At 41.4% G+C, this 17,326-nt stretch overlaps 1 protein-coding gene across 4 annotated transcripts in view; it reads left to right on the plus strand.

Moving 5' to 3' along the window:
* The window catches only part of ANO4 (anoctamin 4), a 561,131-nt gene that overhangs the window by 396,327 nt on the left and 147,478 nt on the right, over positions 1-17,326 (plus strand). For 3 of the 4 annotated variants that reach the window (XM_008256958.4, XM_008256960.4, XM_002711221.5), the window contains one exon: positions 11,777-11,908. The exons of the other annotated variant lie outside the window; for it this stretch is intronic. In XM_008256958.4, coding sequence (XP_008255180.1) covers positions 11,777-11,908 — 132 coding nt within the window. The remainder of the gene's footprint in view (positions 1-11,776; positions 11,909-17,326) is intronic. 4 annotated transcript variants of the gene reach the window in all.

The raw sequence follows: 17,326 nt of genomic DNA on the forward strand, positions 1-17,326 counted from the left end.
AATCCCACATGGGTGGGACAGAGCATATCATTTGTGATCACAAAGCCCACATTGATACTGGGTGACTAGAGGCAACTTACTTCAAAACTCTGAACCTAAATTTCCAAAATTTATAAAATTTTTTCCTAAATTTATAAAATTAGGATACTTATATATTCCCCAAAAGATTGATGTAAAGTTTGTGACTAGTAGATTGATGTTCTAAAAGTGATTATCATGTTTATAATATGTAATGCTTATAAATATACTCTCATGTGTTTGTGTACTTCCTGTTGCCTTTCTGCTTCTGAACTTGTCATCCATCTCCTCTGTCATTCCTTTCTTCTGTCCCCTGGTGACTAATGCTCCATTTTTCTGGAAAGCTCTGATTTTACTTACCAAGTGGTCATTTATATCTATTCCATACATTCTCAGATACATTTCCTATGCATATCTTGTCTCCACCATATACACGGTTACATAATTTAAAACCTCAGGGTAATTCTGAATGGTTAGCCCCTGATATGATCATCCTTTCAAGTTCTGCAGATGCTGTTCCATGAATACTTCAAGTACCTGTCCATTACTCTTCATTTCCACTGATGTCACTGAAGCTGAACTCTGATCACCTCTTGTCTGTTTTATATCAATTTATGTTCCTACCCCTGTTCTGATGTCCTTCCAAATTCTCTTCTAATCATCTCCCTATGTAGCAAATCTGATTATGTCACAAGGTGGCCACCCCACAGTGATTACAATGAAGTTAAAAGCTTCAGCTTAAAAGAGCCCACTTTAGGGTCCTGCACTGCGGCATAGTGGCTCAAGCTGCCGCTTGCAACACTGGCATCCAGTATGGGCACCAGTTCAAGTCCCAGCTACTCCACTTCCCATACAACTCCCTGCTAATGCACCTGTGAAAACAGCAGAAGATGGCCCAAATGCTTGGGCCTCTGAACCCATATGGGAGACCCAGATGGAAGCTCCAGGCTCCTTGCTTTGGTCTGGTCCAACCCTGGCCATTGTGGTTATTTGGGGAGTGAACCAGCGAATGGAAGACTTCTCTCTGCCTCTCCCTCTCTGTAACTCCGCCTTTCAAATAAATTGGAAAAAAAAAATGAAATCAGCCCATTGTAAACCATCTGCACCCATTTCTCCCTTCCTACCACTCTGCTCCAACTATTTTGAACCATACATGGTTCCCAAACTATTATGCCTCCTTGAGGTTGTGTGTCACTGCATATAGTGGTTCCTCTTTAAAAGCCTTTCTCATTTTGTTCACTAAGGTTATGCCTACGCAGCCCTCAAAACTCAGCCCATGCAATTGGATCTTTTGGCCAAGTTAAATGATGCTCCCTCTTTGTGTTCCATTTGGCACCTGTGGTCCATTACCCTGTAGTCTATGATGTGGATGTCTGTCGCACCACCTATACAGTATTTGAAGGCAAAATGGCATTCATTTCTATATTTCTATTACCTTGAACATTATAAGTGGAGTAAATCTCCATACGCTTGTATGAAGATGGAGTGGGGAAAGAGGAGGTCAGAAAGAAGATAAACACAGAGAAACCATGTCTCCCATAGGGGTAAGAAATGTCTGGCTCGTTGGGCATATATAACCTATTGAATCATTTGGCCTGGCTCTGCCAAGGCAACCGCAAGTGGGACTTGGAATTAAATAAATCTATAGCAGGCTAATTTTTAAGTTGGCAATTTTTCATGGTCCATGAGTGATGTTATAAATATCCAAATGGCCTCTGGCAGGAAAAAAGAAGGTTTCCCACCCCTGGTAAAGCATCTGATGCAGAATTGGGACTAGAACATTCGCTCAAACAATGGGGGAAAGATCAGTAATGAGGGGTTGAAAAAGATGCTAATAAGAGGAAAAACGTAGGACCTGAACCCTGGTTAGGATACCAAATGTCATGAAGTCCAACCATTATCAGATTCAACTGTTCTTCAATAAATTTGTGGAGAAATAGAACTAAAAGATAAATTTATTTTGTGCAAAAAATGTTGAGATCCATGCATGTGAGTAGTAGTAGTCAGAAAGTTCATGGAAAATGTATATTGTGAATACAATATGCATAGATTTCAAAATTTACTTCCAAAATAAATTTATCTTTTAATTTCACTTTCCACACACTTTTTGAAGTACCCTCATATTTAAACTTCTACAATACGTTTGACAAGTTCGCTTTTGAAAATTCCTGGTGTTAGGAAATTCCCTAACCCTCTGTGGGAATCTGATGAAAATGCTTCCTTTTTTTTTTTTTTTTTTTTTTTTTTTTTTGACAGAGTGGACAGAGAGAGAGAGAGAAAAGTCTTCCTTTGCCGTTGGTTCACCCTCCAATGGCCACTGCGGCCAGTGCGCTGCGGCCGGCACACCACGCTGATCCGAAGGCAGGAGCCAGGTACTTATCCTGGTCTCCCAGGGGTGCAGGGCCCAAGCACTTGGGCCATCCTCCACTGCACTCCCGGGCCATAGCAGAGAGCTGGCCTGGAAGAAGGGCAACCAGGACAGAATCTGGCGCCCCGACTGAGACTAGAACCCGGTGTGCCAGCGCTGCTAGGTGGAGGATTAGCCTGTTGAGCTGCGGTGCCAGCGAAAATGCTTCCTTAAAATAAGTCATCATCCCTCTGTTTAGCTTTCACTCCTTGACTATAATTCTAATCCCAAGTAGATAAAAAATCTATAGAGCAAAACAGGCAACATATGTTAAAAGAATGTGAAATTACCGAGAAAAATGCGTGGTGCTTAGCAGCTGTTTGGAGATTCAGAGTTGGGAAAGAGGAAGAAGTCCGTACTTAAGGGATTGGGAAAATGTTGGAAGTAAAAGCAGAATCGAAATCCAGAAAAGATAAAAGTGTGATAAAGAAGAGGATTTTTCTTTTAACAAACTGTGCATTAGAACTATACTAGGTCTTTGAGGTACTGGTGCCCTGGAGGCCTTTGGAACCGATGGCAAAGCAGTTGAAGCAAGAATAAAGCTGGAGAGTCAGTTTGGGAGTCACAGCTGCAGAAATCCTGATTTTAGCCAGGAGAGTATGTGGACTTTCCAAGGAAAGGGTGTGAGGAGTGAAGAAAAAAGCACAAGTGGCCATGTTTTAGAAAATCGACTTCAAGGGTATCAGAGGAGACATGCAGAGGATAGAGAGGAACAGACTGAAAGTAGCAGAAGAATGAAGGGAGGGCAGTTGCAAGAAACCAGGAGTGAACTTTCATAAGGAAGCATATTCTTCAACTTCTGATGACCAATGACAAATGAGAATTGATTTGGGATACTTAGAAGTTGTTGGTGACCCCGATGATAGCAGTCTCTTTAGAAGACTGGTTCTCAAATGTTAGCATGCATCTATATCATCTGTAGGACTTTTAAAATCATAGATTATTAGTCTTATTCCTGTGGCTTCTGATACGTTTGGTCTTAGTGGGGCTCAATAATTTGTATTTCTATCAAGAGTCCCAAGTGATGCTGATGCTGGTTTGTCTGGGGCCTCATTTTGAGAACCATAAATGGAACAGAAACTAAATTATAGCTAGTGCAAGGTAGACAAGATCCTAATGAGCCAGGCAGGGAGGGTTCCCTATAACTTTTGAGACATTTTATGGTAGAGGAAGGAGCAAAGAAGGCTGGCTTTAGAATACAACTCAAGGGAAGGTAAACAGTGGAGGCTTGAACATGTGACCAGTGACATGTTCTCCATATGTGCAGAGGAGAGGTTCTGAGTGAATAAAGTTTGAGAACTCCTATTTCTAAAGCTGGAAAAATGATTTACCAAACACTAATCTTTGGCTGGAAAAAAAGGCTATGCTAAATCAAGGGGATAAATCACAGTCATGGAAAAATTTAAGTATTGGACGGCCCTGAAAGATTGTGGGCCAAAACAAAGGAAAAAGAAATCTCAGCTATGGTATTATGATACATTTATTCAGAATGGCCTCTTAAATCAGGCTTCAGGGCTTTCCAAATAGAACTGATTTGGACATCACTGGAGTGATATGACTTTCTAAAGGATAGTGTCTGGTGTGATCCTTAAAATGCAATTAATCAAAAGTTTTGTATCTGCTTAACCCTTTATTTCATCTCAAATGGACTGATTTAGATGATGAAGAGTATTTGTCTCTTTGTAGCCAGCTGTGATATTTCAAATCTTTGAAGGGCTCACCTATAATGTATCACCTTGTATACCAGTAGTGAAGCACTTGATTGCCAATATTGTAAAATCCACCTGTCATACTAAATATGAAAGTTAATTTATCTTCCCATTTCACTTATATAAATGATGTTTATTTTCATTAATCCATGAAAGCATCCCTGAAACAGACTCACCTCCTTTAAGGATAAGAGAAATTAATGAAAAATTCTGAATTATCTGAGCAGGCAGAAAAATTAAACATCCTAACACAAATATCTTTATTTTACAAGTCACCTATTCCCATGTAGTTCAGATTGTGTTTTGGAATAAATGTTGTCTTTATCCATATATATATACTTGGAATGCTGTTTCAACTTTTACCTTGGGCAGACTTATAGGCATTATAAATTGCCTTTCCCATAAATAAGGGGGGGTTTATCATGTTATTCTGCCTTTTTTACCTTCACAGTACAGTTCAGGATAACTTATAGAGGTTGTGATTACAGAATAACTAATCTGATGATTGTGGGTAGCTGATAGCTAAAGTCTCAATACTACTCATTCCTGCCGCTCCTTCCCTCCACGTACACATTCTGCCAGACTTTATCATTTGTGATGCTTGGCATAGTGAATGCTAGGCCCTATTGTATTATACATTCAGTGTAGTCTCAATCTTATCAGATGAGCAAATGGGCACAATGACAAAGTGGTTTGTATTTTTCCATCCCCATTTTTAAAAATTAATATATTTAAATGTTCCAGGGCCTTTGGAATCTTCTATAAGGTATTAAGCTACACCCCAAATAGTAACCCTCTGACCTAAAAGAATTGCATTAGCTTCCAAAGATCCCTAACTCCTATCCCGGGAGAGGCTGTAAATACAAGGGACTTGGCTCTAAGAAAAGGAAGAAGAAATCTGAGCTCCTGTTATCTGTTGTCAGTCCAGAAGGGCTTCTTTTTACTGCAAAGTGGGACTCTAATGTCTCTACTAAAATAAATAAATAAATAAAAAGCCTATCTGTAGGTTCCCTTGAGGCATATCAATCCTGAAAATGTAATCTGTTGGAAACATGATGCCATTATTATAATATTCTGGTCTGGGCAAAAGCAGGTGTCTCTGCAGTAGGCCTGTTTCATTTAATTCAATCCAATTAACTTGTCATTAGTGCACGCTGTCTCCTGGGTTGTTAGTGGCTCAAGGGAAGAGGCCTTGTCTTCTTCCTCTGGGTGCACAGTAGCATCTGAGTTGTGGCTTTGCTCAGTGGGCAATTTATAAAGGCTTATGCATGGGTTAGCATGTTGGGAGCACAGCTCTTTGCATATTGCCCTTTCTTTAATCACTGCCGCTCCTAAGGTAGGTAGGATTGTCTCCCCCTTTACAGTGAGGTAACCAAGGGTCAAAGAGGGCAAGCAGAACCTTTCTGAGATTCACCTTGAACAGCCACAGCAGAGGTGGCACATCTGTGCCCGTGTGCTTCAACGGCATTGCCAGCTCTTCCCAGCTCCTTTTCTAAAATCGTGCCTTCTGTGAACCAACGTTTTGGGGGAGGAACCTGAACTGAATGATAAGAACAACTCTTTATAAAAGTAATTCACCTTGTAGTTCAGCTACTGACTTGACAAGTCAAGGCCAGAAATGCCCACATGGATGATCCCCCCTTCTCTTTATTGATTTGCCTTTGTAATCCACAAGAGGGCTTTTGCTCAGTGAATGGCAGACATGAAACAAGGTGACCATATATCCTGCCAGAATCAATGCTAAATCATTAAGCCAGTGTTTTCTCTTTTCTTCTCCCTGTCAGAAGAAGCTTTATTAGGTAAACTCCACTCCTATAGGAAAATAGAAATGGGATGCTTTCTGGTTATTTGTTTTCAGGCTTATCTGAGTAATTTTTAGGATTACTTGTTTCGGGAACTTTCCTTCTTATTATTGAAAGGCAGAGGCCCAGAAAAAAGAGCAAGCAAGCTCCACCAGTGGGTTCAGTCCCCCAACTACTTGCAATGGCCTCTGGCTAGGACTAAGGCTAGGAATGCAATCTAAGTCTCCCACAGGGGTAGCAGGGACCCAATTACTTCAGTCATCACTGCTGCCTCCCAGGGTCTGCATTAACAGTAACCTGGAGTCAGCAGTGGAGCCAGGGATTCAAGCCAGCCACTCCTATATGAGACATGGACATCTTAACCAGTGCCTTAACTACTAAGCCAAATATCTGTCTCCTATTTGGGGGTTTTGTTAGATCAGGGTATCACAACCTTCAAGGGAGCATTATAGTTTTTGAGTTGCTTTTGGAAGGAGAATTTTCTACATAAAAATCCATCCTTCATCCTAGAAACTCCCATCTAATTGAGCCCTTTGTACAGCCAAGGCATTGTGCAAGCATTTGATATTCATTATTCAGTTTAGTCTCCACCACTGCTTTATGCAATGGGTACTTTTAGCTCAGAGAGTTTTATCTACCTGCTCAGCCTCTCATATTAGCAAGCTATGCAAATGGGCTGTGACTCCACTTCCAGCTGACTCCAAAAGCCATCACTATACACAGAAAGTTTCCATTCAGTATTGCAAAAAGGAAAGCTGTTTGTTTGTTGGTTTGTTTGTTTGTTTAAATAACATAACAAAAGTATTGCCCAAATCACAAACAGCATGTATTATCTACAGAGCTTCTGGCCAATCATCATTTTAGAAATGAGGATATGAAAGCAAGACAAGGCTAAAAGGCTTGTCACGTGCCACTCGTACATATAATGGCAGAACCAAGACTCCAGCTTGTGCCTCCTACTTTCCAACCCATCGGTTTTTGTGCTGTGTGTTTCTCCTTTGTGTGGCTGAAGGTTATCCTCAGTGGTGTGTGAGTGTGGCTCAGTTTGGAGACAGGGATGGGTTTATGGAAGAGCAGCTTAAGGTAGTACTCATTCATCATGTCCCTGCCAAACTGCCACAGCGAAATAGACTCATTCCTGGAGTCATCAACTGGGAGGCAGAGACTGCATGCAGAACGCCAGCCTTAGCACAGTGGGAAACCACCTGACTGTGGCCTGGTCTTAAGGGGGAGAATCAGATAAGACTGTATGAAAGAATATGAGTGTTCCATTCTTGTAATAATGCATTACCACAACTCAGATGCACAGAATAACACATTTACTATCTCACAATTTTGCAAATCAAAGAAGCCCTGGGGAACAAGCCTCAGCCAGTTTCTCTGTTCAGGGTCTGTCTCCCATGCCTGATAGTGAAGCGTTGGCCTAGGGAAGAATCTGCTTGCATGTTCCCTCAAGTTGCTGGCACAGTTCAGCTCATGCAGTTATAGAGCTGAGGTCCCTTTCTTTACTGGCTCATGGTTGAAAGCTGTTCTCAGCTTCAAGAGGCTGCCTGCATTCCCTGGCTTCTAGCCTTTTTCGTCTTCAAAGCAAGCTGTGCAACATCAAGTCTTTCTCATACTCTGAATCTCTTTAATCTTGTCTTCTGCCACGTCACTCCTGCATCCAAGTGAAAGGTCTCTGCTTTGAAAGGGCCCATGTGGTTAATTTGGGACATGTGTGAATCCAGGGTCCTATCCCTATCGTTAGGTCTGCAACCTTACTTACATCTTCAAAATCCCTTTTGCCCTGTAACATAACATACTCAAAGGTTCAGGGGTAAGGGTATAGATGTGCTGTAGGTGGGGGAACAATTCTGCCAGCCAGAGGAAATCGCAAACTGCTGACCATGTTTGAGTGGTCATTCCTCTATGCGCAGGCAAATTATGATAGAACCTGGAACATCCATCCTTTGTTTTCCTGTATCTGCTTGGGCTCCCTACTGAAAGCCAGTCTACCCTCTTCAACCCTGCACCTAGCTCTATGTCTCAGAAGTTGTTTTTTAAAAGATTATTTTTATATGAGTTATGGGATAGGGGAGAGATCTTCCAGCCACTGGTTCACTCCCAAAATGATTGTGATGGCCAGGGCTGGGCCAGGCCAAAGCCAGGAGCTTCATCTGGGTTTTCCACCAAGGTGACAGGGGCCCAAGCACTTAGGCCATCTTCAGTTGCTTTCCCAGGTGCATTAGCAGTGAGCTGGATCAGAAGTGGAGTTGCAGGACTTGAACCGGTGCTCCCATGGGATGCCAACATCATGGTCCGCAGCTTAACCTCCTGTGCCACAGTGCCAGCCCCACAAAGGGTTTATTTTTAAGATGCTCTTTTGACTGTCTGTCTTCTACCATAGTGGTGATGTGTCCAACCACTCTATATTCTACTTTTACGTCAGTCCTGTGGGTCCTCAAGAAGTTATTAACAATACTTGCTGTCTGCTGGCAGCTTCTTCAAAGTATGCCATACACACAGTCTTTTGTGAGCTTCCTAACCACCCTGGAGGTCAGCAAAATGCTGATAGCAGTGATGACCCTGATTACCATTACTCTACTCAATAACCCTGGAAAAGAAGGCTCAGAAAGGTGAGTCACACTGCTGATAAGCCCCTGTGCCAGGCTTTAGGCACCCCGGGAATAAACCCCAGCTTCCTTCCATGACGCCAAGCACTTTCTCCTAGCTCTCTCTTCACTTCCTTTCACTTCTCATTTTTAAATTAACTGATCATTTTCATTATGCTGTTCTACTCTATCTCTCTACCATCTATACATTTCATTGAAATTGCAGTGGCACAACTAGCTGTTAGAAGTTACCATTTATTTCATTCCCATAGAGTATTTATGCCTAATTTTTTTTACAACTTTATTTGTGTTTGTCCACGTTGAGCACTGTACCCAGCTGGATTGAATTCATAGTGTACACAGAGCCCAGATTCTGCAAAGTATAATCTGATTAGTGCTAGAAACTAGAGATGTGTGGGAGGTAAAAGTTCTATTGTTAAGAAAAAAAAAAAAAGCACCTTTGGGCCAATGTCCTCTTTCTTGAATGAGTTTTAAGATAACCAGACAAAATAAACCCCAGAATCGTGGTAAAGAACACAAGGTTAGCGTAGGAGGTCTAATTGATGAGTCTGTTTAAGAACTAACTCATGAACTTACACAAGTGATAGATTCTGGTGAAGCTCAATTAACTTTTAATTGAAAAAAGAAATGTTAAGAGATAAGTGATTCTTCTATTCTTTCTTAGAAGAAGGGGAAAACATAATAATAGCCAGAATAACTGTAAAACAAATACTGTTCTGAACACTTTACAGGGGGACTTCAAAAAGTCCATGGAAAATAGAAGATAAGCTTGTTTTGGTGCAAACATTTTAAACCCAAAGCATAGGTTTTTTTCATAATATGTATTTTCTGTGAGTGTTTTGAAGACTTTAGGTATGCATAGGATCCAAAAATTTTTATACCAAAATAAACTTATCTTTTAATTCTATTTTTCCATGAACTATGAAGTATCCTGTGTGTGTGTGTGTGTGTGCATGTGTATTGGTGCTTGTGTGTATGTGTAGCAACTCATCATTACAACTCCATGAATTTATCATTACTTTGCCCATTTTGCAGACATGGAAACTGAAGCACAACACAGAATCACACCACAAATATTTATGTGTCCAAGATTTGAAGCTAGGCATTCCAACCCCAGAGTCCATGTTCTCAAATTCTGAGTCATGCTGCTTTTCTGAACCCCCATCATCCCACTATATTTTAAGTATTTATAGAGAGATGGGGTGAGAGGGCAAAGGAAGAAAGGTTGGGGAGATGGGAATGTTTTCCCCTTCTTGTCTGTCTGCATGGTCCTGAGAACAATCTTTACTTCAGTGTGTATGTGTGTGTGTGTGAGTGTGAGAGAGAGATGGCTGAGTGTGGGGATGAGGTTCCTTTTTCTAAAGGAAGAGCCTAGGGCAATTGTGAGTTTTTTTCCACTTTGAATGCCCAGGGGTTCTGAAAACAGCCAACACTATGCAGTGCTGAGGTCATGGTTAGGCTGAACGATCTGGAGAATGAAGGCGGCAATAAAATAGAAGTTTACCACCAATTTCCAGCTTGGAAATGATTGATCACATAAAAAATATTCCCTTCATCTGGGAGTTTCACCATGATGGTTAATTTTATGCTTCATCTTGAGTGGGATGAGAGTTGCCTACATAGCTGGTAAAATGTTGGTCTGGCTGTGTCTGCTAGCCTATTTCCAATAGCATGTTTTGACTTGGTAGACTGAGTAAAGAAGTGGGTGGGCATTATCCCATTCATTGAAAACCTCGATAGAATCAAAAGCTGAAGGCAGTGCAAATTTCCCCAAAAGGGACGGGAGAGTGAATGTGCCATTGGCTTAGAGGATCATGGAAGCTGAGAAGTCCCTCAAGCTGCAGTTTGTAAGCAGGAGGCCTATGAAAGCTGCTGATATTAATCCCAGTGTAAGACTGAAGGCCGAAGGACCAGGAATACCAATGTCTTATAAATGTTCTGGCTTGAGAAGACAGCAAACTCACCCTTCCTTTATGTTTTGGTTCTGTTCAGGCCATGGAATTGGATGACGCCAGCCAGCAATGAGGAAGGCTAATTTCTTTACTCATTCTACTGTTCACAGTTACAACCAGAAATAATGTTTTATCCACTATCTGGCTTCTTCTTAGCTCAGTCAAGTTGACATATAAAAGTAGCCATCACAGTCACTGAAAATGACAAATTGCTATGTAAAATAGTTTTAAACTGAAGAAATAAAACATGGCCAGATGTAATCCACTGTCAACTAGTTTTACAGAGATGAAATCAGGAGTCTAAAATATGCACTTGGGTCCTGATTTTATTCACTGGCTGAGTAACTAGAGTCTCTTTTGTAATGTGTAAAATGGTACCTGTTCAGTTCATCTGAATAGATGCTGCTTGCTAAATGCTCTTTGGCCAAAGAATATTTTTCAGTGGCATTGATACTTGAGGGAGCATAATCTTTTTAAAGTCAGATATGATTTTTGCTCCTGCTAGTGGTTTGCTATGAACAGTGATTGAGAGCTGGTCTCTTAGATGCTTGGTGTTTTCATCAGCAGGAGTCAGTGAGGGCCAAGGGAACAGGACACAGCCAGCAAGGAAACAGTAGCATGAAACCGATTTTCAGGACATTGCCATGGTCTCCCTTGAGTGTGCTAGGCAAGGTAGCACATCCACATCGTGATGTTCTGGCACTCAGGGAACTCTGAGGTTAGCTTGAAAAGACAGCAGTGAAAGCTAAGGAGTCTGCTTCGGGAAGGTGTGAGAGGCAGGCAGCAAGCCATGGCCTTGAGGTCCCTAGGCACGTTCTCCCCACCAGGATGTGCTGACAGGTCCTCTCAACAGTTACCTACAGCCTGAGAGCGCTTATCTGACCTCAGAATTTTTCCAAACAAAAAATGAGTTTCTAGACCCTACAGAATGTGAGAAGTGGTAGTCTCTGCTGCTTTGCTTAAAGGACTGTCAGCTTCCTTTTCAGTCTTGCAGCCCTGTTATGACCACTTACTTGGTCATTTATTGGCATGTAATAGACAAACAAGTCATGTGACTGCTGTTTTGTAGATGTATTGAGGTCACGTGGTGAGACTGAAATAACACTGGAGTTAACAGCTCTTTTCTTTAAATCTGTGAAATGGGGGTACCACGAGTACAGTCAGAGTGCCTGGAGAGTGTGGTGTTAGCAGCATGGCTCTGTGGAGTCTTCCCTGCTGTGTTTTGGGGCAATGCTGACATGCTGTACCCTTTGGTCTTGCCTTCCATGTACCACAGGATCGATAAGCAAATAAGCAGGTTTCGGAGATGGTTACCTAAGAAGCCAATGAGGCTGGACAAGGAGACACTGCCAGACCTGGAGGAGAATGACTGCTACACTGCCCCTTTCAGCCAGCAAAGGATCCATCAGTGAGTGTTGCATGCAGAAGCCCCTGTTTTCCTAAGGGCAATGCCACTGTGGCGAAGTCTTCCCCTGCATGCCTTTGTTTCTTACTATGTGCAAAGAACAGGATAGTAACCTTTATCTTAAGAATATTGTGAGTGTTCCTATCCCTTTAAATTAGGAAGAGCTGGTAACTGCTGTACACCCCCACATCTCAGTGACGTGAAACCATATGTGTGTTGGATGAATGATCTTCTCCATGGTGATTCCAAAACCCAGCCTCCGTCTATCTTTGACTCTGCCAACTTTTTGCATCTAGCCAGCAGACAGGGGAAGTACCCTGTTCCCTTCCCTACTTAAGAGTATTTGGTTTTTATCTCAGTCCCTTTTCCTTCAACACTTCACCAAGCTGTCCTAGGAAACACTACCTCACCTGGCAGTCCACCCACTGACTCATCTATCAGACCATCGCAGAACAGTAATTTGTCAATTTTGACATGTGGGGAGGGAACAAAAAAACGTTGACTAAGTAACGGTGAGACAGTGAGGAATTGCTACAGTGATAGAGAATTTACTTCTGAAGCTTCTGAAATGGCAAGCAATGATAGCCAGGTGGCAGGAGAGAGAAGTGTGCTGAGGCTGTCGTCAACAAAAGGAGAACAGACTCCCAAAGGGGGCATATGCCCAAGCAGCCCTGCCACACCTGCAGCCACTGAAGGAGTTCCCAGCCCCCCTGCTCCAGCCATGGTGACAGCCTCAGTAACGATGACTTACCTGAAGGCAGGGAAGGGCTGACAGATGATTTTTTTAAAGGCTGCTGAATTTGACAAAAAATAAACTGGAGAGCAGTTGTCAAGAAGTTACAGGGAGTATGAGGGAGGGCATATTTCAGCAGCAAAAGAAAATTAATTTAATTCTGTGAGCCTCTAGAGGGCAAAAGAGAAAAGAAAAAGCATAGGCATTCTGCCCCGAAATAGGTGATGCGTGGGAGAATCAGCTGCATTCAAGGGAAAGGGGCGCCCGAAATGAGCAGACCTTAGATCTTCAGGGGTCAGACCAATGCCCACTCACCCTGAAAGGGGAAACCACAGCCTGAGTGAAGTCCTCCCTGGGAAGTGGGAGCCAAGAGGAGGTTAATGTTAGCTCATGAATCATGGCCTTTAGGTTTTTCCTTAAGAGGAAAAGATAAAAACTGATATCTTCCCACTCTTAGGTAAACCCTTTCCATGTCTGTGCCATTCATCTTGGGAGTTTTTAAGACAAATAATTGGTTGCTTTTTTAAATGCCTCTGGGGTAGATAGAGTCTGGCTTGTATGCAGATTTCCCCTTGGCACCTATCCTGCCTGAGAGAGTGCAGGAGAAAGTTTTCCAGACAGTAGGCAGATGGATCCATGGATACTTGGGCGATGGATGGAAGAGTCAATGAGTTACACAGTGTGTACTCTAGGGATTTGCTTTACTTCAAAGGGATATAGGTGAATGTAAGAAGAAAGTTTCTCACTGCTCTTCTTCATGCCGGCTGTGTCCCTGATGTTCTCACTGTAGAATACCATGTGGAACATGGTTTGCAAAGACAAATACACCTGGGTGCCTATCAGGACTTCTATAGAGTAGAACTGAGAATTTTGTACTTTTACAAGTATTTTTAAATACATAATCAATGAAGAATAGTAACACGAGAACTTTTTTTTAAAGATGTTTGGGTATTGAGTCACTAAATAACAGATTTGTTTAACAATCCCTCAGTGTCTACTTCTTGCCAGGCACTGTCTAGGTTCAGAGTTTATAAAGATAAATAATACACAGTCTTGGTCCCAGCCTAGGGAAGATGCAGACCATTTAAAAAAAAATTTGAACAGTTTGGTGGGTATGACTTTAAAGAAGAAGTGAGTGCGTGGTTTTCCAGAATGGAGGTAGGTTGATAATAAGGCTGATCAAAAAGAAGAAAGTGTTTGCTATAAATTTTGAGGGAAGGGAGAAAGATGGACCCAGAAAAGAAATAAATATATTTAGGAAAAACAAAGGCATGAAAAGGATGGTGTTTAAGGAATCACAAGTAGCTGACTGTGATTAGGGATACAGGAAGTGTGGAGGGCCTAGCATTATTGATTGAAAAGAAGAAAGTGATGAGGAAGATGATATTTGAAGACAGAAGAACGAAGAAGGAAAAGTGGTATGAAGCAAATACCAGAACCAGACGTCAGTGGGACCAAGAGAGTAGAAGGCCTATGATGCAAGCAGGAGATGAAACATCAATTAATTGTCTTGAATGTTATGGGTAGTAGGAATTTCTTTCTCTTTAAAAATAGTCATGCCACACAGGCAACATCCTTTTGATGAGTATAAAATAAATTTGAAGAATACTGGCTTTCCAGTTGGAAACAATTGTTTAGAACAATCAGGAGGTAAAGGCCCTTAAGATGCTTTAAGGGCAATAAGGGCAATATGAACAGGTTCAGATTAATCAGAAATAGCTCATGAATGAGCTCTGGGAGTTATAGCATAATATCCTAGGTTTCTAACTTAGTCCAAAAATCTCATGTGTCTTCTTGGTTTTGCAGAATTTTCATATTGCATTTGCCTTAGAACAAAAGTGACTGATAGACATTTAAATGTGTCTAGGGGGTGGGGAAAGAGACATGAATGTAGCACAGACAATATAATTGTAAGTTTAATAAATAATTATTAAGGTGGAAAAAAGCTTTAAAAATAGTTTGTTCTCAGGATAAAATCCAGACTCCTAAACTGATTCACTAGATTGAGCTATGTTCACCTCCTTAACTCACCTTGTGATCTGCTGTCTCCAGTGGACACATGACTCCTTCTGCCTGAATCTTTGGGCTCCCTCCTTTTGAGATTCATCAAAGACATTTCCTCTAGTATAGCTTCCATGATTCCCAACCTCTGTCCCCAACTCTGGGAGAGCTACATGCTTATATGTCTTGATAGCATTTTTCTTTTCCTGAGTTAATAGTACTGTCCATTTTAATTGCTTTCTCCTAGACCATAAGCTCCTTAAAACTTATATTTCTTACTGGTTTCTGAACCCCTTAGTAGGTGCTTAATAGTGATTTGTTAAATGAAACACATAAAGGAGTTCATAGAAATGAAAAGAAGAGAATCACATGAGTAACACAGATAATGTGAAATTGGCTGACAGCACACTCATCTGAAATTGAATTTGCAATGTCTTGTTCCCAAATACAGCCCACCACCTTGTTCCTAGCATCAGACACTGCACTAATACCTGTCCAGTTGCTGAAACTGGAGGCTGGACTGCATGGCAGACACTTCCTTCATCTCTGCTTTCCATGTCTTCTACATCTCCAAGGCTGAAGATTTTCCATCTAAGCGTGTCTTTGCTGCAGTAAATTTCCCTAATCTTTGCCGCTGTTATCTCACTCCTGAAATGCAGAAATAATATGAAAGTTCTCCTCAGTTCTAATCTTGTGCATCTCCATTTCAATTTCTTGGGTTTCTACAGAATATTTTCAAAACTTTCATCTAATCATGTCATTGTGCCCTGTAAAAACCAGAGCATACCAAAGTTATTGACATGATATTCAGAGCTTCACAGGACCTAGCCACCCTGCTAACTCCTCTCCAATCTAACCTGCCTTCACTGCCTTCTACCCTTCACTTGTAACCATCCAGCTGCATTACAACCTCCCTCAGTCCTTTGGAAATACTGTCTCAGGCATTGGCACATGCTGTTTCTTCTGGAATGCCCTTCCCATTCCTCCCTCTTTACCTTGTGTACTCTTATTTATCCTTCAGACCTCAGCTTCAAGGAGTCTTCCCAGGGCCACCCCTACCCTCAACACCAGGTGCATTAGCAAGGAGCTGGATCGGAAGTGGAGCGCCAGGACATGAACAGGTGCCCAAATGGGATGCTGGCACTGTAGGCAATGGCTTTACCCATTGTGCCACTATGTCATAATTCTTGCCCCTAGTATTAGATTTAATTCTGCAGAAATTCATTTGTTGCTTGCACCACTGTCTCATGTGGAGTCTCAATGTCTTTTTCATAGTCTAGTCATTCAAGTTCTGTCTAGTAACTCTTCCTTCCCCTAAATTCTTTACAAAAAGAGAGAAAGAGAGAGGTAAGTGAATCCTTTGGGAATGTTTTATGGCTTAGAAGTGGTATATAGCACTTTCACCCTCATTTCATTGGTCAGTTCTCAGATATGTATTTACCCTTAACTCAATAAATGCTGGGATAACTATTCTACCTGCATGCCAAGGGTAAAAATGGAAGTATATTTGCTGAACAACTAGACAGTCTGTCTCATTGATGAAGCATAAATTCAAATTCAGATAGGGAACCTCCAGATTTGCTCTACTGCAGAATTTTTCAACCTTGATGCTATTGGCATTGGGGTAACTCTTTGTTATGGGGAGCTATTATGCGCATTATAGAATATTTTAGCAGAATTCTTGGTCTTTACTTGAGATGCTGGTAACATCCCTCTCCCCTTTAGTTGTTACAATCAAAAATGTCTCCAGAGGCTGTCAAGTGTCCTCTCACAGTGATGGCAGGGTGAGTGCCAAATTGTATTCCTTTCCACGACTTTGAGAACCATTGCTCTACTGTCTTTCTTTACCTGACACCCTCTCTCTGTGCTAAATTAAACTCGAGTTTAACATGAAGACAGACAATTCCATCTAAGAATTCACTTATTTCTTTACGTTCTTGCCTGTGAATGTTGCCCTTTTTAGGTATCACTGCCCTTCATCCTTGAAATGGCATTAGCAGTAACACCCTGGAGGCAATTACTTCCTAAAGTCAATACACATAAAAAAAGATTCTCTGCTAGCAGACAGAAAAAAAAGGAAAATATAGAAAAGAATTGTGTCATTTTTAATAACAGATATGTAGTATATTTTTTTCAAGAAATGTATCTATTCTGAATTGCCAGCAGTCAGAGTCTTCTTGTTCAACTTTAATTTCCCCTTGACTTGTGAATTTATTTTTAGACTCAGTTCTGCTAACTGATAAAACGCAGAGGATTATGAGCATTAAGTTCTGTTCTCAGAACTCATGTCTGATTCTAAGAGATTTAATTCATGCATCACACCTTTTAATTCATGTGTCATGAGCATACAAGAAATGGGCATTATAAAAAGGCCATGTGACATAAGATTTATTTGCATGCCTTTTCTCCCTTCTGTATTGTGAGTTAGAGAATAACAAAAAAATCTAGGGAATATCAAACAACACAGCCCTTGGAGCCTGAGAACAAACTTACCATGGAAATAATGCAGGGATGGTGCGGGGGTGGGGGTGGGGGGTGGTTAGCAAAGGCTGATAAGAAAGGGAAGAAGGTTGCTGGAGGTACAGAGGATGAGAGATTATCCATAACCTCCCTTTGGTTGTGTTCTTATCACTTGACTTTGTTCTCCACAAACTATAACAGTGAGTTATAGACAGTAGCAATCAGAC

Source organism: Oryctolagus cuniculus, chromosome 11, assembly GCF_964237555.1.
Source record: "Oryctolagus cuniculus chromosome 11, mOryCun1.1, whole genome shotgun sequence".
NCBI classification, from domain to species: Eukaryota; Metazoa; Chordata; class Mammalia; order Lagomorpha; family Leporidae; genus Oryctolagus; species Oryctolagus cuniculus.